The sequence below is a fragment of the Rhinolophus sinicus genome, chromosome 1, assembly GCF_057876585.1.
Source record: "Rhinolophus sinicus isolate RSI-liver-muscle chromosome 1, RSI-T2T, whole genome shotgun sequence".
Lineage (NCBI taxonomy): Eukaryota > Metazoa > Chordata > Mammalia > Chiroptera > Rhinolophidae > Rhinolophus > Rhinolophus sinicus.
The window spans coordinates 63,767,551-63,794,601 of NC_142501.1; the positions used below are offsets into that span (position 1 = coordinate 63,767,551).

Sequence of the window (27,051 nt, forward strand, 5' to 3'; positions counted from 1 at the left end):
GAAAGAGGAGCAAGTCCGAGATTGGTCTATGGTTAGAGAGCTTGGTATATGGGTGCAAGGTGGAAATGGACAGTAGTTGCATTACAGCCTCACTCAGGGTTGGTCTTGAACAACAGTGGTGAGAGAAAGGCATTCTGATGGGCAGAGCTTTGCCAATCAGGTGGTGCGTCTGACTATTCAGTTTGTGTAGAAAGAGAGGTGGTCTGAGGTCAGAATATATGTGGACTCATTGACGGTGGTGAATGGCCTTGGAATGACTGGTCATGAGCCAGGAAGGTAAACAACTGGAAGACTGGAAATAGGGAAGTGGGGGGTAGAGGCACAGGAATGGACGTATAGGCACAAAGTGTGAAGAACTTTATACCCACCAGAAAGCATTCACCATGGAAGAGGCACTAAACAACAAACTAGACAAAATAGCTTAGTCAATTGTTAGCCAGCCTTTGTCAGTGGCTACCTAGGTGCTGGCACGACAGGCACCTCACTTTCTCTCAAAAAAAGTCACTTCAGTACAGGTAAGAGATAAGTATTTTGTTTCCCTGCTGATATACATTGAGCAATCACAACTTTTCTTTTTACTATTGTCACTTTGAAATCTAGTGTAATAATTAATGATTAATTAAGCAGCAGTCAGATTACAAGATCTCCAAAGTTTCTCTAAACACTCAAATTATATGACTTAAATGTCATTCAACATTAATAACTCTTATTTATTGGCTGTCTGCTATGTATTACTATGCACTTCCTAAGGTCTGTCTAGGCTTGATAGCTTTTACAAGTCCTAAAATCCCATTTTTACCTCTCATCCCAACTTTTTGGATTGAAAAAAATGAGAATCTTTTCCACGTATAGTTATTAAATTGAAAATAGAGATTGCATTTATTCCAAGCATGTAAATAAATTGGAATCAGCAAAATTAAACAGCAAAAGGGAGCTACCGTAAAGAGAAACTGAAACCCAATAATGACCATTTGCATTTCTCTTGTGATTTGGGAATGAGTAATCCCTGAAGGATTAAAGTATAAAGTTAACTGCCAAATTTTACAAATCAGCCATTCCAAGAATAATTAAAGCTTTCATTATAGCAATTCAGTCTTTACATGTGTCTCTGCACATGCTGAAAAAAAAAAATCAAATTATAAAAAATGTTGAGAGTCTTGTTAAGGTAGTTTTTTTGTTTTTTTTTTTTAGATTTCATCCATACATTTATTGAATTTCATGATGTATTGATACTAAGCCTCTAATGATCAACTGTGATATTTAAATCACTTTATATTACATTGAATTACTTATTTAGACTCCCTAAAGTTAAGACATGAAATAACACTTCACATTCCTTTTACATTTACATCCTTAGTTGGTAAATTTAGATGAAGCTGTCTTTGGGCTCTACCCAATATTTCCCTTTTTAACATTACACTCTATTTCTTAGTCATAGGATTATGTGAGTATCCATCTAAATCTCAAAACACCATTACATACTATTTACTTTAGGGTCTTTTGTCCCCAAAATGCTCATATTTGTTAAGGTAGTTTTAAATAATGGGTGTCAGAAGGTTATTGGCAAGATCCTGATACAGCTTTGGAAATAATTTAAATGTTCACAGTCTGGAGCATAGCACTCAACTGCAAGATAGGTGCATCTTCCTGGTAAATATAATGAAGAATCGGACCTTATATCTGGTATAAAATAATTAGTATAATTATTTAAATATTAAAATTAAAGTTCCAAACAAATTAAAATACTGATTATTATTAGTAGCATAATTAACTATAGTAATGCAATAGGGCTGTTGCCGGTGATGGGCATATATACATCAGTGAACAAAAGAGACAAAAATTCCTGCCTTTAGGAGCTTACATTTTATGGGTGTGACAGTCCACCTAGTTGTGGTAAGTCCCAGACCCGACCTATCTGCCTTGGTTGAGACTCGGGCTCTCTTTGGATGTCCTCTTTTGCCAGCTTTTTGTCTGTGGGATTTAAAAAACCTGTCTGGTGAATAATTATTCCTTTGAAAAATGGGAAGTTCACTTTCTAAGGGAACCACCTTCTAGAGAGCCACCTTCTAGAACTCCTGCTGTATTTATAAACTAAAATTATGAGCACCCATCCTGCAAATTTCTATCTTGCTGGATCATAATTATCCAGAACATTTTAAACTGGCCAACTTGGGGCTCTTTTGAAATCCCCAGTTTAGTCTATCTGCGCAGTCAATTAGGAAAAAACTATAAAACCAAGCAATGCCCTACCCTCAGCCCTAATGCAAGCACCTATGCAACTGGCTGAAGCAATTGGAGATTTAAAAGATAACACCATGGAAGCATAACATTTAGCTGTTCAACAAAATAGAAATTTGTTGTGACCTGTGAATTTGACCCTAAAATAAACGTATGAGTAGGTCCAAATGACTGACTCCTCCTCCTGATTGCGTACAACATCGTATATTACAATATGTGCTTGACTTAATTCACTGGAATGCTGACAAAATGGGAAAACAACGTTACTGGAAGCCACCTCCAAAGATAGCTTCCTAAGTAGACCCAAAATGCCAAATCTGACCACCGAACAACACTGGAAAGCCCATTCATGCATTTATGGAGCATTTCCCCTTGGCTTTAGGACCCTTTGAGGTCTGGTAAATGGACTGTATTCAGTCTCCCCCTTCTCAAGGATACAAACATGCATGTTTTCTCATTGGGTGAAAGCATTCCCATGCCGCAGAGCCGCAGTCTCAGCAGTAAATAAAATACTCCTAGAAAAGATCTTCCCCACTTGGGGAATCCCTTGAGAGCTCCATAGAAACCAGGGAACACATTTCACAGGACAAATTATGGACAAATTATACAATCTGTTTGTAAGATCTGGTCGATTTTATTACACTTCCATTGTGCTTATCATCCCCAGTCCTCAGGTCTTGTAGAACAGACCAATGGGATAATCAAAACTCAACCGGCAAAACTCACAGTCTTTTAATCTGCCTTGGTCTAATGCTCTTCTCCTGGTATCGCTCATCCTAAAATCTACCATCTTTGGCAAACATAGATGGTTTCCTTTTGAAAGTATTACAGGCAGACCCATGAGATTAAATCAAGGAATGCATGGACCTGCACTACTGAAAGGAGACCTCCTGTTTACTGTAAAGAACTTATACGGGCCCTTACGACTAACTCAGCTTGTAGAGCAATCTTCCTGTGGTGTGTTCCTGGGAGACAGAGATCTATGACATCATGGTCTCCAATCTGGAGATGATATCTATTGGAAATGCCATCTCCATAAAGATGCCTTCAACCCAACTAACCCTTGTGCTGCTAAACTTAAAGGTGTTGACTTATGACTTCATGTTTCTCGTTTAAAAAGGACACCTACACCTGAGTGGTCATCTCAGCCTATTGGAGATCTTAAGCTGAAAATCTCTAAACAATCAGAGACCACCACTAGAATTTTTAGTCCAGTGTTGAAGCTGATAATCCCTGATGTAGACGGCTCTCCTAAGACCAGGGACCAGGCCAGTCATACATGATTCCACCCAGCAACCCTAGCACTTATGCTTCTCTTTGAGCACCTTTGTTTCATTTACTGATTGTATTGCTATCATAATCTAACTTTTTTTCTGAAACAAAAATCTTGAGAAAGCTTTCTTCTTTTTCTTCGCTCTTTAGTCTGATTTCAAGATTAACATACTCAAATTTTTAAGTCTGCTCACTGTAATGTACTGCAAAGGGACTACCCTGTCTTTCAAAAATACCCTTTTGCTTCTGCTACCCAGGGACTAGCCAACCAATTTAGCTGACTGTTGGATACACACCTGAGCTAGCCATACTCAGGATGAGCCAGAATTAGTGGCTTGATCCTTAAGCCTGGCAAGAGTACAAAACCTCATTGGACATATGCCAGATTTAAGTCCCTCTTTATTTGCAAAACTCCAAATATGCTGATGGAACACATTACCTTCCTGTTGCCAGATCCATCCAGAAGTTCCTCCCAACCCACAAGGTAACACCCATAAATACAGTCTGGACTCTTACTGATAACTTGTCTATGTGTTTTGAAAATATAAACAGTTCAGGCAGAATCTTGGGTTTTGTGCCTTTAAAAATGTGTAACTACACTCTTGTGTGTGATTCAAATGACCACAGGTTCACACCTTCATGTGTAGTTGCCTTAAGCACTACAATGTTACTTCTTATGATGTCTCTTTAATATGGAAAAATTCAGGGAATTACATCTCTCTATCCTGGAAAGCAGATGTCCTTCCACTGCTGAATACTACTTGGGGACTAGATTGGAAAAAAAAAAAAAGGTATTTGTTGGAAAACAGATAAATCAATCTCTTAGCGAATCCCAGCCCCAAAACTTGGAACAATCAAAACCCATGTTCATCTTTCAATTGTGACCCAAATACAGAGTAAACTCAAGTGCTCTTTTAATCATTCTCACAATAAATCACATGGTAACTTTTAATGCTTTATGTGTTGACAACTATTATGATCATCCAACATATGGAAGATATGAAGTCCCTGCTTCACAAATAGGACTTCATACTTCTCCCCAAGTATGGGTTGAAGGACCTAATTATGGAACGCTCATTTGAGGACCCTGGGTGTTTCTTCTTGTATGGGGTCCAGATATGTCACCTTGCCAACCTGATATTAAGGCAGATGTGGTATTATGTTAGTACCTAATGCTGTCACCAGAAAGACTCTTCTTCTGCCACCAACTCCAATCTAGGCTCCTTTGTCTATAAAATTTGACCAAACCAGACCAAATGGAATTGGGATTTGGAGCATGGTCTTTTTGGTCCTCGCTCCATCTCATACCCCATAATAGATAAGTGAGGCCTTGGGCGTGTCTTTTCTGGAACTTTCTTTCCTTGGTATGGAGTAGCTGAATTAGAAAAGTCTATCAGAAATCTTTCTATTCTTGTAGTACAAATATTAAATGCTACTACAACTGCTTTTGAAGAACAAGGAATGACTGACTGTCTGAAATAGTACTACAAAATTGTAGGGATCTAGATGTGTTAGCTGCCCAGCAAGGTGGTACTTACACCTTATTGGAAGAAGAATGTTTTCTATGTTAACAAATTAGGTAAAGTGGTACAACAGCTTGAAGTTCTGAAACGAAATATGAAAATCCCGAAGAGACAGAACATTACCCCATAAATTGGGACTGGCTGCCTAAAGGAATAAGACTTCATTCTATATTACAGGCCTTAATCATATTAGCTTTTGTGATTATGTAGTTCGTTACCTTAATTAGGTGTTTTTTCAGGTGCATCAAACAACAATTAACAGCCACTACCAGAATAATGGTAGCCCAATGCATACAGGTGTTACAATAAGTAAATCTGAGACCACCTCTACAAAGGTACTTTAAATCTGAAAAATAGCTTCCAACAAGCCTCCTCATTGCTCAGATGTGGCCATATGCTCTCTTACTGTACACTCAGGAGATTGCTTTCCCTTTTGCATGGGACATGATATATCAGGAATGAGAGTTCTTGGTGATGAGACATCAGTGTTGCTTTTCCAATGACAGACCAGTGATATTTTCTAATGATTAATCATCGATGTTTTCTAAGGAAAGATCTCAGTCAAAAAGGGGAAATGTGCAAAACAGCAAGAAATGTGAAAAACAGCAAGATGGAGTTGATATTGTCAAGAGAGCACTCTAAAATGGAGTCAGGGAGGTTGCTGAGCTAACTCACCCCCTTCCATGTGAGACTGAACTTTGGAACTGGGCTAAACCAAATGGCTACATCCTGATATAGTTTCTGGAACTGACTTTGCATCACTGAACTCTCTATTAAAAAATAAATTTTTCACCTAACAATGGACATACGTTATTGTGGGGACGGAGTCAGGAGTGCAGTTTCCAGGCTTTCGCCCTCACGTAGAAAGGTGCTCACTCAGGTAGTAAATGGCCATCAACTGTGATTGGATGGCCATCAGCTGTGGCTAGTTGGCTGTCAGCTGTAACCAGTGAGCCATTGACCACTAATGTAACTGCCGTGGCTACGCTAGCAGCGGATGGTGGCTGAGCTAGCAAGCGTGGATTGTGATTGCAGAGAGGAGCGGATTGCATGTAGCAAGGAGGTTGGTTGGCAGAGAAGTGGGTGGTGGGTTGTGGATTGTGTGGCTCCTGCTTCCTGTGTCTCCAACCCAGCTGCCACCAAGAATATAGTGGTATGACTCCCCTGTCTATGGCTCTGTAGGTGTTCGTTTTTGGCTTCACCAGGTCCTGCATTCTTATGTGGGGAGCGGGAGCTGAGACCCCGCAGGACACCCTGCATGACAGCCATTAATCATGTATAGCATAGTGTTAAGTCTGTTTGCCAGCACCGATCACAGCTCTTTCAAAGCAATTTATGTAATCCTTTTGAAAGCCTCCCTTTTTCTGTCTTTATAAACTCTGTCTCTTCCTTTCCCCCTCAGAACACATTGGGTTTCCTCCCAAATCTGTGACGTTTCAATTTGCAATTTCTAAGACCCCCAAATAAAGCTTTTGTTTGCCTTGCAGTTCTTGGTCAAAATTGATTGACATTGGCAGGAGACAATAATAAAATAAATCAGTAGATGATACAGTATGTTGGGAAGTGGTATTATGGGAAAAAAGAGAACAAGGAGGGGGAATAACAGAAACTGGGAGGGAATATAGGGAGCTGCAATTTCAAATAGAGTGGTTAGGAAAATCTACTGAGAAGACATTTAAATAGAGACCTGATCCTGGTAAAAGAAGAGTCATGTGGATATTTGGGGGAAGATAATTCCAACAAGTGCAAGAACTTTGAATTTGTTTTCTTTATTGAGGGAATGGGAAATAATTTTCTCAAGTTCTGATTAATTTAGAAATGTTGACTGTCAATGATAAATTGTTTTTGCAACCTCTTTCACCATCCCCTTTAGCTCACTTGGAGTTTCTTTATCCCTAGGTCCCGATAGAGATACCCTAAATGAGAACAGTGCTGAAGAGTCGTAGTTATCACATCTTATTGAGGAGAGATAGAGAGAAAGAGCTGGGAGGTCAACTAAGAAAAAAGATCCAATTTCAGTGTTTCCCTTTATGAAAGTACTGCTTGTTGCAAAGTTTGGCATATGAAGGAAGGCTCTCAAGACTCTGCTTGATGCAGAGGCAATAGAAAAACAAAACAAAACCAAAAAACCCAACAAAATAATACATAATCCCATTTCATACATTTTAAAATTAATGGATACAGTAGTAAATACAGTTACAAAATCATAAAATAATATTTCTAGTGTAATTTTGAGTTACAGATACCTAAGCAAAAAGTTACAAAACTTCCACTCTCCTTATATTAACTCTAATTTCAGAAAGGGTCCTATTCTCGCTCTATGTGCTCACTCTGTGTATGGAGGTGGTGGTGGTGCCAAGTGACACCAGGCTTCCACCTGTAGGATGAGGCTCTATTATGAAAGTGCCTTGAAAGTTAAAGTATGCTGAACAAACATCAAGCACCACCATTGTTTACTAGGTACACTGTTGCTTCTTTTAGAAATCTGGCATGTATTTAATACCCGATACTAGGAGATAGACAAATACATAGTCATCCATAACAAAATATGTATTTATCCATAATGAAAGCCAGATTTTAAGCTTTAAGAAAAGTTCACTTTATTCTTTGTGCATGGGCAGTTATTTAGCTTCTCCGCCTCAGCTCCGTCATCTGAAAAATGAGGATAAAATAGTACCTACCTTTGTAACTATGCTTAATGACTGATATTAACTTACTGCAGTGATCATTTCGCAATATATACAAATGTTGAGTCATTATGTTGTACACCTGAAACTAATATGTTATATATCAATTATACCTCAATTAAAAAATAGTACTTACCTGCTTTATAGGGTTAAAGTGAGAATTAAATGGGATAATTCATGCAAAGAAGAGTGCCTGGCACAAAAAACAGCACTCAAAAGTGCTGGCAATTATTAAATTCACAAAAATATCTACAGTGGAGGGATACCTCAGAGTTCTTCCATCGAGGTCTACTGTAACCATACATCTCTCAGGACATCATGTAAACCTTTGAATTTGCTGTCAGAATCAGCTACATTAATTTATTAGTTTGGTCATCTCATTTATTAAGCTCTCATTCTCTGCTGGATCTTATGCCAGGGAATTAGTTGACCTTAAATCCAGTACTTTATTTTTCACCGAAGGAAAAAGTTCACAGCTTTATTAAATCTCAGGTGTATGCCAGGGCTTCACAAAGGTAATTCTCAGAAACTGAACTAAAAAACGCCTTGAAAGGAACCCAGATTAGGTGGGAAGGTGAGAAGGGCTGGGAATTGTGTCCCTAGGATGTGAAGAAGGGAGCTCCTGGCCTCTGCCTATTGATTGGCGTTTAGAACTCTCCCAGGGTTAAATAGTGGTGGCTAAATAGGACGCAGGAGTTAACACCCTCTTTTTGAGTTAAATGACGTGCTGAAAAGTGGAGGTGGCAGCGGCCAGAGCGCCCTTCCCCCTCCGGGCCGAAGGCTTCATCCTGATGTGTTCTGGCTACATCCTGCGCCTTGACGCTCTTCAGGGCACTCATGGCCGAAGTAGGGCCTCACCTGCTGCAGGTGTCCCCAGGTAGTCCAGCGGTGTGGCTGCCCCGCTCTCTTCCCGGCCCACAGACCAGGGGCGGCGACTCGGACATTGGCCCGGGGGAGATTAGGCGCCATGGTGAGCCGGAGCCCACTGGCGCTGCGCCAGGGCGAGGGCAACCTGCGGGAGAGAGGCCGCGCCTCCTCCCGGAACTGGCGGGTGCGGCCGGGCGCGGGGAGCGGTGGGAGCCCGGCCGCCGAGCGACTGGGGCCATGAAAGTCCTTCCCGCGGACGGGGGCCGGACCGGACGCCAGGAGCCTGAGCCCAGGCCGGAGGAGGTGGCGGAGGAAGCGGTTCCTGAAGTGGCGGGGGCCCCTTCCCTGAGCGGGGCGCCCCCGGAGGGGCAGCCGCAGGGCTCCCGGGACTCCTGGGAGGGCGAGGAAGACTCGGAGCCGGGAGATCCGCGGGGCGGCAGGACGAGCCGCACGGCGTCCCTGGTGAGCGGGCTGCTCACCGAGCTGTACAGCTGCACCGAGGAAGACGACGCGGCCGGCGGGGGCCGCTGGCCCGAGGACCGCCAGCAACGTCGCGACAGCCTCGACAGCTCCACGGAGGCCTCTGGCTCCGACGTGGTCCTGGGCGGCCGCGGGGGCGCGGGCGACTCCCGCGTCCTGCTGGAGCTGCAGGAGCGGCCGAGCCAGCGGCACCAGAGGCAGTACCTGCGGCAGAAAGGTGAGCGGGATCTCGGAGGAGGCCCCGCCGGGTCTGCCGGCGGTGCAGCGCGCACCTGTGCGCACCTGAACGGAACAGCCAAGCGCTCGGATATGAAGTTTGGGGCATCTCCTTTCATCTGTCGCTGGTGCCCATAGTGCCACGGATTCATGACCAGGCTTAGTTCTTACTCCCCCCTCCCCACTCCCCTCTCGAGTTGCGGAGTGGAGCATCAGTACTTTGAGTGGCAGCAGCGGGTCTCCATCCTCCACCCCAGGTATTTGTGGAGGCTCAGGGGAGAGGCAGCCTAGGTTCTCATTTCGCCAGAACAGCTGTTAGGACAGGTTTGGAGCTTCCGATAAGTATATCTGAAGTTACCTAGAGGACGCCGGGAGAAGAGAGGCGATTCCTGGGGCTGTTTTTTTTTTTTTTTTTTTTGGTTTGTTTTTTTAATAATCAGTTCCCTGGCCACACCACTTGGATAGTGTTTAACTAGTGAGGCAGAATAATTCGATAATGCGGTTTCTAAGCAGGTCTAAGCGGGTCATGTGAATTCTATTTCTTCCAGAACGTCTGGTTTCAAGAAACTCACTAGTTGGATTCACACACCGCCCCCCGCCCCTCAACCCCCATCAGTGGAGGGCTCTAAAGCTTTGACGTTATCACAGAATTTAACTGCTTGGTATCTCTTCAGTTGGAGAGGTCATCTGAAAATGGCCTTGGCTTTCAGAAGGAGAGGCTAATTTGGTGTTCCTTTTGCTATCAGATTGTGATGCTCGTGTCCTAACTGAGATTTTTGTTTCTCAACTGTTCTTAATATTTGGCTTTCAGGCACTAACACAATTACTACAGGTGTCTCTTTTTTATAGATACATCAAGACCTCAATTTACAAAATGAAATGAGGTGTGGAAAATGCATGCTAAGCCACCATAACATTTCATGGATTAATATCCTTGTGATAAATTAACAGGAGAGAGGAAAGAGAGAATGCGTGCTATAGAATGATTTCCTGTCTCCTAATTGAAAAATCAGACTAGTTGGTGCCAGGGGAGAAAAAACAAAAAAAACAACAAACACAACCAGAAAAGGAATAAATCTGTCTGCTTTCTCAAATCTATGTAAACAGCTTTCAGCTTCCTCTTTGGGCTTCCTAGTGAAGATTTTTTCCCCCAGCTGATTGTTACAAATGGCTTCCACCTTCCTCCCCCTGCCTGGGACTTTAGCTGGAGTTATGCCATTTCATTATACACAATTATTTGGCTGTTCTCAGAGTGTCTGTTTATGCCAAGAGTTCCGCACGGCAACAGTTCTTTCAGAATCCAACAAAATCAATTTTGAAGAGTTCTGATTTGTCTTTCTGTTTTTACAAGGCTGTTCACTTTTCATTACCTAGGGAATTTTGAGGATTAGTAATTTCCTTTTGGAAATTTGGCAAGCTATAGTTTAGAGAAGTAATAGTTAGTTCAGCTTTGCAAGTGGATTTCAAATGAGTGACCACTCTAGAAGTCATTCATAAGACCTGTAAGAGTCTGTTTTGCACAAGTCTCAATCTTATTGCTTGGTTAGTTCCCTGCTAATCTTTTCTTGTAGTCAACCCTATGAGGATGAACAAGGTGCCATGTTATAAGCCACACACACACAAACACACACACACACTCACACACACACATACCTACCTGCCTTATCAATAAATATCATTAGAATATCATTAGAGTACTAAGAATAAAGAACCAGCTGTCCGTTTAAATAATTTTGATTTATTCGGTTACTTGATTTTTTTCAGGGTCAAAAAATATCCCTCCTAACATAATACTTAGTAAGAGTATCATATAATGCAGAAAACTTGTATATTAATTATCTCCTCTTTCTGTTAGGTATTTTGCTGTAGCATTGATGTAGCACCTATTTACATATTTAGCATGTGTGGGTCCTTTATTTACCGTGTTTCCCTGAAAATAAGACCTAGCCAGACCATCAGCTCTAATGCATCTTTTGGAGCAAAAATTAATATAAAACCGGGTCTTATATAAGACCTGGTATTAAATTACATAAGACCTGGTATTATATCATATCATATCATATCGTATCGTATCGTATCGTATCGTATCGTATCGTATCGTATCGTATCATATCATATATCATTTATATTATATTATATTATATTATATTATATTATATTATATTATATTATATTATATTATATTATTATATTATATTATATTATATTAGACTCGGTCTTAAAATAAGACCGGGTCTTATATTAATTTTTGCTCCAAAAGACACATTAGAGCTGATGGTCCAGCTAGGTCTTATTTTCAGGAAACACGGTATATGAGGCACCAAAATAGTTTCTCAGGAAATCTAGGCTCTCTTCTCAGTGTTTTCATTAAGGGGTGAACTTTGGAGTCAGAATGCTTGAGCTGATATCCTGCCACTGTTCCTTATTAGGTGTATGACCTCAGGCAAGCATTTAACCTGTCTCTCATTTTCCTCCTTTATAAATAGGGATAATAATAATAACTACCTCAGAGGGCTGTAGTGAGAATTATACAAGCTAATATATGTAAAGTGCTCAATAAATGTTAGATATTATTTTTATTATTATTATATCCGCTGGGATTCCTTAGAGAGGAAATTGTCCACTGTCAGTTGACGATCTCCTCATTTTTTCCTATTTATTTAACACTGTGTTAGGAGCTATGACTGATGCTGTGGGGTACACTAAGATAAAGAAGACCTTATTCCTGTCTCCCGGATGCTTATATACCAGCAGATATTGCTGTAGATTTCCAAACTCAACTCTGAAGATTTATCCCATATGGGACAATACATAGAATTCAGAGATTCACAGAACTGTAGGTACCTTAAGAGTCACCGAATGTGACTCTTTTGTGGAAGAAAGTGTAATTTAAATGCACAGTGATGATATTCTTACCCCTTTTGTTTCTAGAAGGAAAAATTTTAGACATTCACAGAAAGGATATTTGTTCTCTCTGAAGGAATCTAGGAATGAAGAGCCTGTGATCTCTTCTGGTGGCTTGTTCTCATATTTAATCATCCTTAGAACCCAAATAGTTTTATTTAACCTAAGTGAGCTCTTACTTCCCATTATATCCCACTGTGTTTGAACTCAAGGTGAGAGAATAACTGGTTTGTGTGCTCTTCTTCATAGAAATTCCTTATTCTGATTTTAGTGCTATTCATATTAATATTTATAAAGACTATTCACATTTGTTTCTCAGAATAACCTTGTATGCTAAGCATAACTTGAGACTTGGAGCAATACCTTGCCTAAGATCACACAGATGGTTGATTCAAAGGCAATTCTTCTTAGCTCTAGGTCAAATGGCATTTTCCTCAGTGTAGTCAGGTTTGACAGCTGTTAAAGCACCACCTTGCACCTCTCTTATACCCAAAGTTCGCTTGCTTTGACCTCTGGAGGGATTTTTCTTACTTTTCAACATTCCTTGTGTTCTTTTCTGATCCTCTTTGGTTTTTCCAAAGCCCTTTCAAAATGAATAGATTCAAACCCCACACAAAGACCTCTAATGAGGGCCTAGCTAATGCCAAGCTGAGCGGAAGGCTTTGCCTGCCTGGCAGGTCACATTACCGTCAGTAATGATATCAAGTGTCACAAACAAAGCTCCCAGATTGTAATGATTATTCATATAAAGATTGTTGACATTTCTGATTCCCAAGTCTATTTTTAATTATAGAAAAACTGCTGTTGAGAATATTAACTTTATGAATGTAGAATTCTTCTTCTTCTTTTTTTTTTTAATTAAAGTTTCCTGGGATGACAATTATCAGCAAAGCTGCACAGGTTTCAGGTGTACAACTCTGCAATACATCATCTACATATCACATTGTGTGTTCACCACCCAGAGTCAGTTCTTCTTCTATGACCATCTATTTTATCAAGAATTGTTCTTAATTTATCTGTTTAAAGGAAATGTATTATATTTTCTACCCTATGAAAAATTACTGAGTCTCTAAGATAAGCTGTGGTACCTAATAGTCAAGCTATTGGAAGATTGTATGTTTAAAATAAAACCAGTATTGCCACATTTATCTACATCAGAAAATGTGGTAATATTATTTACATTTAAACTCTTTACAAAGTGAGTGGTTTTAAAAACATTTGTTATTGGCTGTTAGATTTATTGTTGATGTAACATATTCAAAAATATTTTCTTGCAAATGTACCATCTGAACACATTAATGATACAAAATGTACGTGCCAATTTTTAAGCAATGAAAGGCAAAATTGTAACCAGAGCTAGATACAGTAAAAGTAAGAATCTTGCTTACATATTACAGATAGCTTCAAAGATAAAATTTATCTTACAGTACATATGTCATGGACAGGACAGGAAATGGATGAGTGACATTTGATAGGAATATCTTAGCTGAATAGATACATGTAGTCCTGGGTCAGAATGCAGAATTACTTGGTTTAATGGATGTTCTAGATAATTATCTTACAATTAGTGTCATATTGTATTCCTTTCGGGTATTCCTTGTTCTATTTTAAATTTTCTTTCCTCATAGACACTAATGAACTGAAGACGATCGTTCGAGAGCTGAAGTACACAATCGGCATTCAGTCCGCGAAGTTACTTCGGCAGCTGAAACAGAAAGATAGGCTTCTGCATAAAGTGCAGAAGAACTGCGATATTGTGACTGCATGCTTGCAGGCCGTGTCACAGAAGAGAAGTAAGTGCTGGAGTGGCGTGAGCTCTTCTGCCACATGCGATTGGGATGTTTGTGAAGCTGAGTCAATAGTCATTTTTAGTATTTTTGTATTTTTGAATATATTGAAAAGTTTTAAATGGAGGCTTATAAACCTCGGAACTAAGAACTAGTGTTAACGAACTCCGACAGTTTCCTACCTTTTCAGTTAAAATATATATTATATGTCTAATGTGGCAAATTTAGTTGTGTTAGTCTAGATTTGTAGTAGTACTTAACTTTGACAATGGTTATTTTCACTTGATGCTAAATGGTGACTAAAATCTTTATTTTACAATTGATTTAAAAGGGGAAGACTCTTGAAACAGGATCTTAATAGCTTGCTCTGAAACCTGACAAGGAATATTTTACAAATTAAACCTGTGTAGTGGGTAATCCGTTTATAACTAAGAGATGCATAGTTTGGTAACTGAGTTAAAAAGTAGTTAAATTACTAATGTATGTCAAATACCAGATATAAAAATTTGTGAATTAATTTTATAAGTCTCCATGCGATAGTTTTATGTTTTTCTAACATTTCCCTATTTTTGTTTTGTATTTTTTATTAACATGCAGCATGGCAGAACAGTTTGTTCAGGTATGGTAAATATAGGCACCAGTGATGTTTTGGTAAATGGCTGTGGCAGCTTTTTAGGTGCATGTGCAAGTTGCCTTTTCTGGTTCCTTTACCCTGTCACATTTTATATGTAAAGTGACACCTCCTAGGGGTTTTCTTTTTTTAATCCAAATTAAGATGTGTTTGTCTTCATAAAACAATTTTCAGGGCTTGATTAGTTTCAGATAATAACATTAATGGCTTAAATTCTATTCTGTTTATAAATTAAAAGGAAATAATATGTTTTTTCTTCTCTTTTATTATATCACTTTTTGTTATCTCCAGATTATGCTTGCTGTTTACTAAGGAAGATTTTAACCCAGTGTGTATTAAATAGAATGCTACTTGATTATTGTAGTGATGTAATGGTCCATACGAGAAGCAGGAATATAATTGAATAGACTGGTTTTGAATAGGGTGTTCTCCAGAGCCAGGCATTTGTCTGAAATAGCTAGAGAGGAAGGATATGTATATATCTGGCAATATATATATATATATATGTATGTATATATGTATGTATATATATATATATGTATGTATATATGTATGTATATATAGTATATATAGTGTACATATATGTGTGTATATATATATGTGTGTGTGTGTATATATATATATACACTTGTGACATCTTGTGTGTGTGTGTATATATATATATATATATATATACACTTCTGACATCTTGTTCTTTTTTGAGATTGTGTGTGTGTGTATATATATATATATACACACACACACACACATATATATATATATATATATATATATATATATATAGCCAGAGGTTGGCATGTGCTATATTTGATATTTTTCCATTGATTCTGATTGATTCACAAGTGCCCAGTAAAAATTTTATTTTCCTGTTTTATTTTAAGATACCTAGGTTTTGATTTTTCTCTTTTCAACTGTGTTTTCATCTATCCATTATTATCTAAGGGTAACCATGGTATAACCAATTTAATATTAATAAAATCAAATCAATGATAATAAGAATGGCAGCAACTAGTATAACCATTCATTACGTGCATGTTTTGTGCCAAAATGTTGGTTTTCTTTCTCATAGCCATTCCAAAAAGGTATGTATCTTTAGGCACATTTTAATTAGGAAACTGAGATTCGGTCAGTTTAATTTGAAGATAGATGTCTCAAAAGACCACTCCTTTCACCATAAACTGGAACATAAGAGGGCTCTACTTTTTCTTAGCAATTAGATTGATACTTCTGTAATATTATTGGAATGTGGTGGAACAAAAAGATATTTGTAACATGCAAAGGACATATGTAATACAGAGGTTCAGGTCTATGTATTATTCTGAATATGAGTGTCAGATATATGCATTGCAATACCGTCTCTTTTTTTGGCTTGCATTTTCACTCTCTTAAGAGTGACATTGAATGAACAAGTTTTCTTAGTTTTTAGGTAGTCCAGTTTTTAGTCTTTCAGCTTTTTTGCAGGGATGGCTTCATGGGCATGTGACCCATGTGTCACATAGGGCCTCATGCTCAGTGGGGCCCACACTTGGTTTAATGTTCTGCTGTTGCTTTCTTGAAGTTTCTAATAATTTTTGAATAAGGGGCTCCTACAAATTATGTAAGCAGTCCTGCGTTTACGGCTGGTGCTTTTTCTAGCCTGTTCAAGGAATCTTTTTCTTAATACCAAGCTCATGAATACATGCTCCCATATTATTTTCTAGCAGCTTTAATATTTTGTTTTCCTATCTAGATCCACCTGGAATTGATTTGGTTTTTTTTTTTTTTATTTTTTTTTTATTTTTATTTTTTAATTAAATTTATTGGGGTGACAATTGTTAGTAAAATTACATAGATTTCAGGTGTACAATTCTGTATTACATCATCTATAAATCCCATTGTGTGTTCACCACCCAGAGTCAGTTCTCCTTCCATCACCATATATTCGATCCCCCTTACCCTCATCTCCCACCCCCCACCCCCCGCCCCCGTTACCCTCTGGCAACCACTAAACTATTGTCTGTGTCTATGAGTTTCTGTTTCTCATTTGTTTGTCTTGTTCTTTTGTTGTTTTTGGTTTATATACCACATATCAGTGAAATCACATGGTTCTCTGCTTTTTCTGTCTGACTTGTTTCGCTCAGCATTACTCTCTCAAGATCCATCCATGTTGTCACAAATGTTCCTATATCATCTTTTCTTACTGCCGAATAGTATTCCATTGTGTATATATACCACAACTTCTTTATCCATTCATCTATCGAAGGACATTTTGGTTGTTTCCATGTCTTGGCCACCGTAAACAAAGCTGCAATGAACATTGGAGCACACGTGTCTTTATCTCTAAATGTTTTCAGATTTTTTGGGTAGATACCCAGAAGAGGGATTGCTGGGTCATATGGCAATTCTATTCGTAATTCTTTGAGAAACCTCCACACTGCCTTCCATAACGGCTGTACCAGTCTGCATTCCCACCAACAGTGTATGAGGGTTCCTTTTTCTCCACAGCCTCTCCAACATTTGTTACTGTTTGTCTTGTTGATGATAGCCATTCTGACTGGGGTGAGGTGATATCTCATTGTGGTTTTGATTTGCATTTCTCTGATGATTAGTGATGTTGAGCATTTTTTCATATGTCTATTTGCCATTTGTATGTCCTCTTTGGAGAAATGTCTCTTCAAGTCCTCTGCCCATTTTTCAATTGGGTTGTTTGTTTTTTTGTTGTTGAGTTGCATGAGTTCCTTGTATATTCTGGATACTAGCCCCTTATCGGAGGCACTGTTTGCAAAAATCTTCTCCCATTCAGTTGGTGGCCTCTTTATTTTGTCAATGGTTTCTTTTGCTGTGCAGAAGCTTTTAAGTTTCATATAGTCCCATTTGTTTATTTTAGCTTTTACTTCCATTGCCTTTGGAGTCAAGTTCATAAAATGCTCTTTGAACCCAAGGTCCATAAGTTTAGTACCTATGTTTTCTTCTATGCAGTTTATTGTGTCAGGTCTTATGCTTAAGTCTTTGATCCATTTTGAATTAACTTTGGTACATGGTGACAAATAGCAGTCCAGTTTCATTCTTTTGCACGTGGCTATCCAATTCTCCCAGCACCATTTATTGAAGAGGCTGTCTTTGCTCCATTGTATGTTTTTAGCTTCTTTGTCAAAAATTATCTGTCCATATTTATGTGGTTTTATTTCTGGGTTCTCAATTCTATTCCATTGGTCTATGTGTCTGTTTTTCTGCCAATACCATGCTGTTTTGATTATTGTAGCCCTGTAGTACAAGCCAAAGTCAGGAAGTGTGATACCTCCATTATTGTTCTTTTTCCTTAAGATTGCTTTGGCTATTCGGGGTCTTTTGTGGTTCCAAACAAATCTGATGATTTTTTGTTCTATTTCTTTAAAATATGCCATTGGGATTTTGATGGGGATTGCATTGAATCTGTATATTGCTTTGGGTAATATGGCCATTTTAACTATGTTGATTCTTCCAATCCATGAGCATGGAATGTCTTTCCATTTCTTTGTGTCTTCTTCAATTTCTTTCAAAAATGTCTTGTAGTTTTCAGCATATAGGTCTTTCACATCCTTGGTTAAGTTTATTCCTAGGTATTTTATTCTTTTTGCTGCAATTACAAAAGGAATTGTTTTTTGTATTTCTTTTTCTGAGATTTCATTGTTAGTATATAGGAAGGCAATGGACTTTTGTGCGTTGATTTTGTAGTCGGCAACTTTACTGTATTCGTTGATTGTTTCTAATAGCTTTTTGGTGGAGTCTTTAGGGTTTTCTATATATAGCATCATGTCATCTGCAAAGAGTGATAATTTAACTTCTTCATTCCCAATTTGGATGCCTTTTATTTCTTTCTCTTGCCTGATTGCTCTGGCAAGGACTTCCAACACTATGTTGAAAAGCAGAGGTGATAGGGGACATCCCTGTCGTGTTCCTGAACGTAGAGCAAAGGGCTTCAGTTTTTCTCCATTAATTATGAGATTAGCAGAGGGTTTGTCATATATGGCCTTTATTATGTTAAGGTATTTTCCTTCTATACCCATTTTATTAAGTGTTTTAATCATAAATGGATGTTGTATCTTGTCAAATGCTTTTTCTGCATCAATTGATATAATCATATGATTTTTGTCCTTTATTTTGTTTATGTGATGTATCACATTGATGGATTTGCGTATGTTGAACCATCCTTGTGCCCCAGGGATGAACCCCACTTGGTCGTGATGAATAATCTTTTTAATGCATTGTTGTATTCGATTTGCTAGAATTTTATTTAGGATTTTTGCATCGGTATTCATTAGAGATATTGGTCTGTAGTTTTCTTTTTTTGTGCTGTCCTTACCAGGTTTTGGTATCAGGGTAATGTTGGCCTCATAAAATGAGTTAGGGAGTACTGTCTCTTCTTCAATTTTTTGGAAGAGTTTGTGCAGAATTGGTATTAGATCCTCTTTGAAGGTTTGGTAGAATTCACTAGTGAAGCCATCTGGTCCCGGACTTTTGCTTTTGGGAAGGTTTTGGATGACTGATTCCATTTCGTTACTGGTGATCGGTCTGTTTAGGTTTTCCAGTTCTTCATGGTTCAGCCTTGGAAGGCTATATGTTTCTAAGAACTTGTCCATTTCTTCTAGGTTGTTGAATTTGGTGGCATATAGTCCTTCATAGTATTCTTGGATGATCCTTTGTATTTCTGTGGTGTCCGTGATAACTTCCCCTTTTACGTTTCTGATTTTGTTAATCAGTGTCTTCTCTCTTTTTATCTTAGTAAGTCTAGCCAAGGATTTGTCAATTTTGTTAATCTTTTCAAAGAACCAGCTCTTTGTCATATTAATTTTTTCTATTGTCTTTTTGTTCTCTATTTCATTTAGTTCTGCTCTAATTTTTGTTATTTCCTTTCTTCTGCTAACCTTGGGTTTTACTTGTTCTTCTTTTTCTAGTTCTTTAAGGTGTAACATGAGGTTATTTATTTGGGAGTTTTCTTGTTTCTTGAGATAGGCCTGTAATGAGATAAATTTCCCTCTTAAAACTGCTTTCGCTGCATCCCAAAAATTTTGGTAGGATGTATTTTCATTGTCATTTGTTTCAATGTATCTTTTGATCTCTCCTCTAATTTCTTCTTTGACCCAGTCCTTCTTTAAAAGTATGTTGTTTAGTCTCCATGTATTTGTGTTTTTTCCCGCTTTCTTTTTACAGTTGATATCCAATTTCAAAGCCTTGTGATCAGAGAATATGCATGGTATGATTTCAATCTTCTTAAATTTGTTGAGACTGATTTTATGTCCCAATATATGGTCTATCCTTGAGAATGTTCCATGTACACTAGAAAAGAATGTGTAGTCTGATGTTTTAGGATGAAGTGCTCTATAAATGTCAATTATGTCCATTTCATCTAATGTGTCATTTAGGGCTACTATTTCGTTATTTATTTTCTGTTTGGATGATCTATCCATAGCTGTCAATGATGTATTTAAGTCCCCTAGTATAATTGTGTTTTGGTCAATTTCTCCCTTTAGTTCTGTTAGTAGTTGCTTGGTGTATTTCGGTGCTCCCTGATTGGGGGCATCAATATTGATGACTGTTATGTCTTCTTGTTGTACAGTCCCCTTCACCATTATGAAATGTCCATCTTTGTCTCTTGTTATCTTTTTCACCTTGAAGTCTGTTTCATCTGATATCATTATGGCTACACCTGATTTTCTCTGGGTACCATTTGCTTGGAGTGTCAATTTCCACCCTTTCACTTTGAGTCTATGCTTGTCCTTGTAGCTGAGATGTGTCTCTTGGAGACAGCATATGGTTGGGTTTAGTTTTTTGATCCAATCTGCTACTCTGTGCCTTTTTATTGGTGAGTTCAGTCCATTTACATTTAGAGTAATTATTGATATGTGAGGATTTCCTGTCATTCTATCCTTAGTTTTCTGGTAAGGTTGTGTCTCCATTGTTTCTTTGCCTTTTTGTTGTTGTCTATTATTTCTGTGTGGTGGTATTCTATGATGTTTCCCTCTGTTTCTTTTTTTATTTCAGTATGTATTTCAATTCTGGATTTATTTTGAGTGGTTACCCTTAAGTTTATGTAAAAGAAAGTTTGATATTTAGAGTATTCCATTTTCTTCCGCACGCTTACTTTCTCCATTCCCATATTCCGGTTCAGGCCTTTACTCTCCCCCTTTTTGAGTTTTGTTTGCCACAAATTGTCCCTGTTGATGGTGGTCGAATGGCCTCCTTTAGTATTTCTTGTAGTGCAGGTCGTGTATTAGAAAATTCCCTCAGCTTCTGTATGTCTGGAAAGGTCTTTATTCCTCCTTCATATCTAAAGGATATCTTTGCTGGATATATTATTCTTGGCTCATGGTTTCTCTCTTTCAATAGTTTGAATATTTGGTTCCACTCCCTCCTGGCTTGTAGAGTTTCTGCTGAAAAATCTGATGATAATCTAATGGGCTTTCCTTTGTAAGTTACCGTCTTCTTTTCCCTGGCTGCCTTGAGGATTCTTTCTTTGTCGTTGATTTTAGACATCTTCAATACAATGTGCCTTGGAGAAGGTCTGTTGGGATTGAGGTAACTAGGTGTTCTATTTGCTTCTTGGATTCGAGGGTCCAGTTCTGTCCACAAATTTGGGAAGTTCTCATCGACAATTTGTTTGAATATATTCTCTGTTCCCTTCTCTCTTTCTTCTCCTTCTGGTATGCCCATTATTCTTATATTGCTCTTTCTGATGGAGTCAGAAAGTTCTTGTAGAGTTCTTTCATTTCTTTTAAGTCTCAAGTCTCTTTCTTCTTCAATTTGTGTCATTTCCAGGTTTCTATCTTCGATGTCACTGATTCTTTGCTCCATCTGGTCAACTCTACTACCTAAGCTGGTTATTTCATTCTTAATTTCTTCTATTGAGTTCTTAATCTCCAGAAATTCTATTTGGTTCTTTTTTAAGATTTCAATCTCTTTCGTAAAATGTTCATGCTGTTCTTTGATTGAGTTTCTGAGTTCCTTTAACTGCCTATCTGTGTTTTCTTGTATCTCGTTGAGTTTTTTCAGAACTGCAATCTTGAATTCTCTGTCATTTAAGTCACATATTTCTGTATCTTTAAGCGCCTTCTCTGGAGATTTCTCACTTTCTTTCTGAGCTATCTTGTTGCCTTGGTTATTCATGGCGATTACTGGTTTACTATTTCTCTTCCTAGACATCTACAGGAGTGACTTCTGCAACAGGTTGATAGAAAGCGGTCTTTCTTTTGTTTGCCAGTACTTGTTGGTAGAATGTTTTATTATTTCTCCAACTGCAACTTATTTTTCTTCTCCCACACAGTAGTGCTATGTTTTCTCTGCACTATTCCAACTTCTCACGCAATGGGGGGATTCCCTGGGAGACGGGCTTCTCCTCTGTTAATAGTTCGTCTAGGTCACAGGGCGCAGTGTCCCGGTGGGTATGCGGAGAGCTTTTGATGTTCGAAAGCTCTTCCAGCTGCTGATTCAGAGCCCGTATATTTCAGCAGTTCTGTTTACTCCTGCAGGGATCCGCCCAGATAGGTGGGGTCAGGGGCGGGGTGAGTTGTGAGAGGTGGCCCAGAGCAATGGCGGCGACCACCACCACAGCCGGTCGTGCTTCCACTGCTCTCTCCCCTTTGCTGGAACTAGTTGGGCTGTGAATTTGTGTTTGCGGTCCACAGATCTCAAAACAGCAAATTTTCTGTTGTTTTGATCTGACACTGCTACTGTTTCGCTTCTAGCACCGGGCAGGTGGGGGCGGGGTGAGCTCTGGGAGGGGAGGGAGGGGGCGGCTAGTCTCAGTGCCTAAGGCTCCGTTCTCTGCTCGGCAGTGTGGGCTTAAACCACCGTTTTCAGCCTTTTTCCCTCAGTCTTTTCTCCGAGGTCTCTGCCGTGAGCGTTGGGTTCAGCCGTGTTATATGCTGTCCCCTCAGCCCTGTGGAGCTCTGGCGGAGCCCTAGCAGTCCGAGCTCTTCCCTCTCCCGCAGCTGCGGTAGTTCCGGGAAGCAGCGAGCTCGGAGCACTGAGCTAGGTCTGCGTCCTGCGCCCACGCGGCTCCGTCTCCGCGCACTTCTCCCTTTCCTCCTCCCCCCACTCGCGCGAATCTCCCACCTGTAGGTGATTTCAGTCGGTAGTGGGCCTCTTCGTCTTGCCTGTCTGCTGTGCAGGGAGTCCTTTGTGGAGTTTTTGTTGTCCGATTAGTTGTAAATTCCAGGGGAGCTTTACAGAGGCTCACCTCACTCCGCCATTTTTCCGGAAGTCCACCACCATCCATCTTTAGCGCTCTTTTCATCTTTTGAAACGGAAACTCTACACCCATTAAGCAATGACTCCCTATTTCTCCCTCTCCTCAGCTCCTGGCAACCACCATTCAGTATTGTCCTTCCATGCTGTAGCATGTGTCAGAATGCCCTTCATTTTTTCAGGCTGAATAATATTCCATTGTGTGTATATTCCACATTTTATTTATCCATTCACCCATTGTGGACACTTGGGTTGCTTCCACCTCTTGGCTGTTGTGAATATGCTGCTATGAACATGAGGCAGCTCTGACTTTTAAAACTTGGCAAGCCTGCTCTTGTGCCTTCCATACAGCGCTGCATAAAACACGCCTTTAATACTCTGAATCCTTTATAGCTTCCATCCTGAACCATCTTTCTCCATCCACCTTCTTTCCGTCCTATTCCAGTCTCCCCAGCTTTGATCTTCTGACGTGTTTTCCTCACTTAAACCTGCTTCGCTGGCTTCTCTCTGCACCTGTGATGCCTCTCCACCCCCTTGTTTGTGGTTTCGGATCAGTAATGCTGCAGGTTCCATCTGAAAACTTGCTTCTATACCTCATGGAGTTTGGGATCTCTCAGTAGTATGTTTTCCCTTCCCTCTTCCTTCTTCCCTTTCTCCTCCAATCCAGGTCTTTCCCTTCCAATTTTCCAGCTATTCCCATCAGAGAAAGGAAGATTCACTGACAGCACCCCTACCAGGCTGTTCATCACGACCCCCCCCCCCGCCCTTATCCTTCATCGTCCTGCTCCTCTTCCCTCACCCCCTTGGAGAAGTGAAAGGTGACCTCCTGTACTAGCAACAACCAACAGCACAATAGAGCCCCCACTCCTAACAATGGATCTGGGTGGGGGGAGAGCAGTATGTTTCATATCTGTTCCGATTGGGGCCATCCTGCATGTCCACTGTCACATGCTCTCTTTTCCAGAAGCATCATCTTGTCTCCTCATCCCTTCACTTCACTCTAAACCTGTTTCTTCTCTGCCGTTCCTCAAAGTACCACTGGCATGAGGCTGGTTGTAACACACTTTACTGGAGGCTTCAGGGTGATGTGGAGGAAAGCTGCGGCATGCCAGGAAACAAGAAATGGCTAACTACTGAGTCTTAGACAATATTGTTGTTAAATGTTCTTTGGCCTTCTTCCCCTGGGGATTGCTCCCTGACAGTCTTTTTCTTTAGGTTTTAGTGATCTATTTTAGAGGTCAACTGTCCTTCCTGTTAGGAAGCCAGAAGGCTGGCGAGCTACAGGGTAAACCTGCGCCACTTCCCTCATGGAAGAGTTAGTTATAGAAAAATTTGCTGCCTGTAGCATCCCTCTGTGTTGTTCCAACTCACCTGAATGGATGAGGTCAGGCAGGATGCTGGAAGCATTCCAAACATTTCTCTTTGACTAAATCTCATTTTGAATCAAATCGTGCACCAAATTTTGTAATGCAAGTGTTGGACATACAGCAAGAGAGCAGCATCTGAAGCATTGACTCACTGCATCAAAGCATCCACATCAGTTAGTGGTTAATGAGATTTTTCTACTGTGTGTGATATTGTGCAAGAGTTTTCAAACTTGTTTTTAAAAGTCTCTGGGCAGTTTGATTGGAATCGTCTCAAACGTTATCCTAGCTCTGAGACGGTGATTACAGCAGCTGCTGCCTGCACAAAGGGGAACAGAACAATGGCACAAAAATGATTCAAGACGGATTATCCCGAGTCCGTATCATTTAACATTTTTCTCTTTAGGGAGAGGGATCATCAGCTTGTTGCTTTCTCAGCGAATTGACCAGTTTCCCATTTCCCATTTGGCAAAATACATTTAGAGATCAGTCATTTTGGCAGTTTCTTGGGGAACTTCAAGGTGGCCCAGATTTTTCCTGGATAGGGTGGGATGATGTAGAAAGGCATGCCCCATGAGGCTGCCACCGAGCCTCACCTCTCTGTGAACCCCAATGAACTCCTGCAGCCCATCCCCCCACCAAGTGTCATACAAGGATATGCTACAGCTGGTCTTGTGCAGCCCTCACCTAAGAACTTCACGCCATTTACTCTGGCATCATGGAATTTATTTGTTAATTGGCCATGCTAAGCGGACCTTGTTGAAGCCATTTGTCATCTTTGCTAGTATTGTGTTTGTTTTAGTAGATAAATAATATAAAGAGAGTTTGAGGACATGATGGGCATTTCATTCACTGGGTAATATAAGTGGGGCTGTGAACAAATCTCCCTTTATAGGTTGGTGCAAAAGTAATTGCGCTTTTTGCAATTATTTTTAACCTTTTAAACCGCAATTACTTTTGCACTAACCTAATAGAACTTCCAAAATGTTTTTGATCCTGCTTAGATAAAAACATCTGGTTAAATATTATCAATTTAGTGGATTGAATGTGGCTTTAGAGGGAGACAGACTTGGGTTCGAATCCCAACTCGACTGTTTATTTGTTATATGAAATTAGGAAAGTTACTTAATCTCTTGGTTTGTTCGTTCATTTGTTTGTTCCTTTTTTCTTTCCTTCCTTTGTCCCTTTGGGAATAAAAAAAAGATCAGAAAAGTACAACGAAAAATACAATAAATTTCCATGTTCCCACCACCCAGAATTAACTATTTATATTTGACTGCATTTTCTTTTAATCAATTTTTTATATGCCTGTAAAAAATTACCCTGACAATATATGTGTACACTCTCCTTTTGCTCTCCATTGCTTGGAAAATAATACTTACCTGTTGGGTTAAAACGAGATAAGATAATTAAAGCACCTGACCTAATACCTGATCCACAGTAGAAAATTGGTACATCGTCGTTGTAACTAGTTATTGTTCTCCTATTTTTGCTTCTTTCACTGTGCATTTCCATTAGAAAATACAGTCCTGGCATATTGGCAGACTTATAAAAATGATTTCTTTTTTCACAAGCTATTTCTCCTTCTAGGAAGTATTTGCAATCTCCGACTCAAGGAATTGGTGTTAATACATGTAGGAATGTAAAATACACCATAAAACTTATTTATATCACAAATAATGAAAATGTATTACAAGATAATAAATGATGGGTTACATTTGGGAAACCCTTAAAATGATTGAACCAAATTTTAGAAAATTGCATGCATTATTTAAAAAGCTATAATACTGGAGGAATAGAAAGATTGAGAAGAAAATTGCTTACTTCAACTCTGCTGTAAAAGATTGATTTCATGCTTTTGGTGATCTTGCAAAGCCAGGGGCTGTCAGGTAATTAATGCTGGGGCTTTATTAATGTATGAAGAGCAGGGAAGGACGAACTTATCTGCATCTATGCAAATTCTCTCCAAGTAATATGTTAAAAAAAATCAAGATGATGAAAAATGTGAGCAATTTGTCAATTTAAATGAATGTCTTATGGGCTTCCTAGACTGGTTTAGCACTAAAATCTTTATGTCAGAATGGATGGTAGCATAATTAAACAGCAAAAAAACTAGAGTGACCTGGTGACATTGTTTGTAATCTGTGACAGTGTTTAAAATGTCTTTCTTTTAAAAAATAATCTAAGTGCCTTTAATACTATATATTAATGATACACTAGGTAATCTTATACAGGCATACCTTGGAGATATTCCAGACTACTGCACTGCAATAAAGCAAGTATTGCAATGAAGTGAGTTGTAATCTTTTTGCTTGGTGAGGGTCTTGTAGAAAATACAACATCTGTGAAGAGCAATAAAATGGGGTATACCTGTATAGAGCAAACTGGGCCAGACAATGTGGTAAGTGCTTTACCTGTAACATTCGATCCTTGGAATAACCCCTCTGAAGTAGGTAGTTTGGTTGTCCCATTTATGGATGAGGAAACTGAGACTATTAACTTACCCAAGTTTACATAGCTACGGAGTGGTAGAGCTAGGTTTCAAATCCAGGCAGCTAGTTCTAGAATTTGCGCTTTGTAGCTACTGTACCATACTGACTGCCATTATAGCTAGAATTTCAAGAGCGTCTTTTACCTGATAAGTAGAGCAAATATGTGAAATTTGAGCATCATATATTTTGGGAACTTGCCAGGGAAACTAAGAGTGGTGTTTATGGATTTTTTGGTACATTGCACAAATGTCAGTCAAAATTACTGTTCATAAACGCGTGTGCTCATTTCTCTTGTAGTTGAATAAAAAGCCCCCCTGTCCCCCCCATTTTTTTAAAGTGGGAAGGTATGGCTTTCTTCTTGACAGGATGAATTTAGGATGTTATTTAT

General features: G+C 39.3%; 1 protein-coding gene across 3 annotated transcripts in view; it reads left to right on the top strand.

The window, feature by feature from the left end:
- Positions 1 to 8,528: 8,528 nt before the first annotated feature.
- TBC1D30 (TBC1 domain family member 30) overlaps positions 8,529 to 27,051 on the top strand; it is a 66,355-nt gene continuing 47,832 nt past the window's right edge. Inside the window, exons 1-2 of one of the 3 annotated variants that reach the window (XM_074325458.2) lie at positions 8,529 to 9,284; positions 13,816 to 13,980. In XM_074325458.2, the coding sequence (XP_074181559.2) occupies positions 8,558 to 9,284; positions 13,816 to 13,980 (892 nt within the window). In that variant the 5' untranslated portion in view covers positions 8,529 to 8,557. The remainder of the gene's footprint in view (positions 9,285 to 13,815; positions 13,981 to 27,051) is intronic. The other 2 variants (XM_019732450.3, XM_019732452.3) reach the window with 2 other exon arrangements.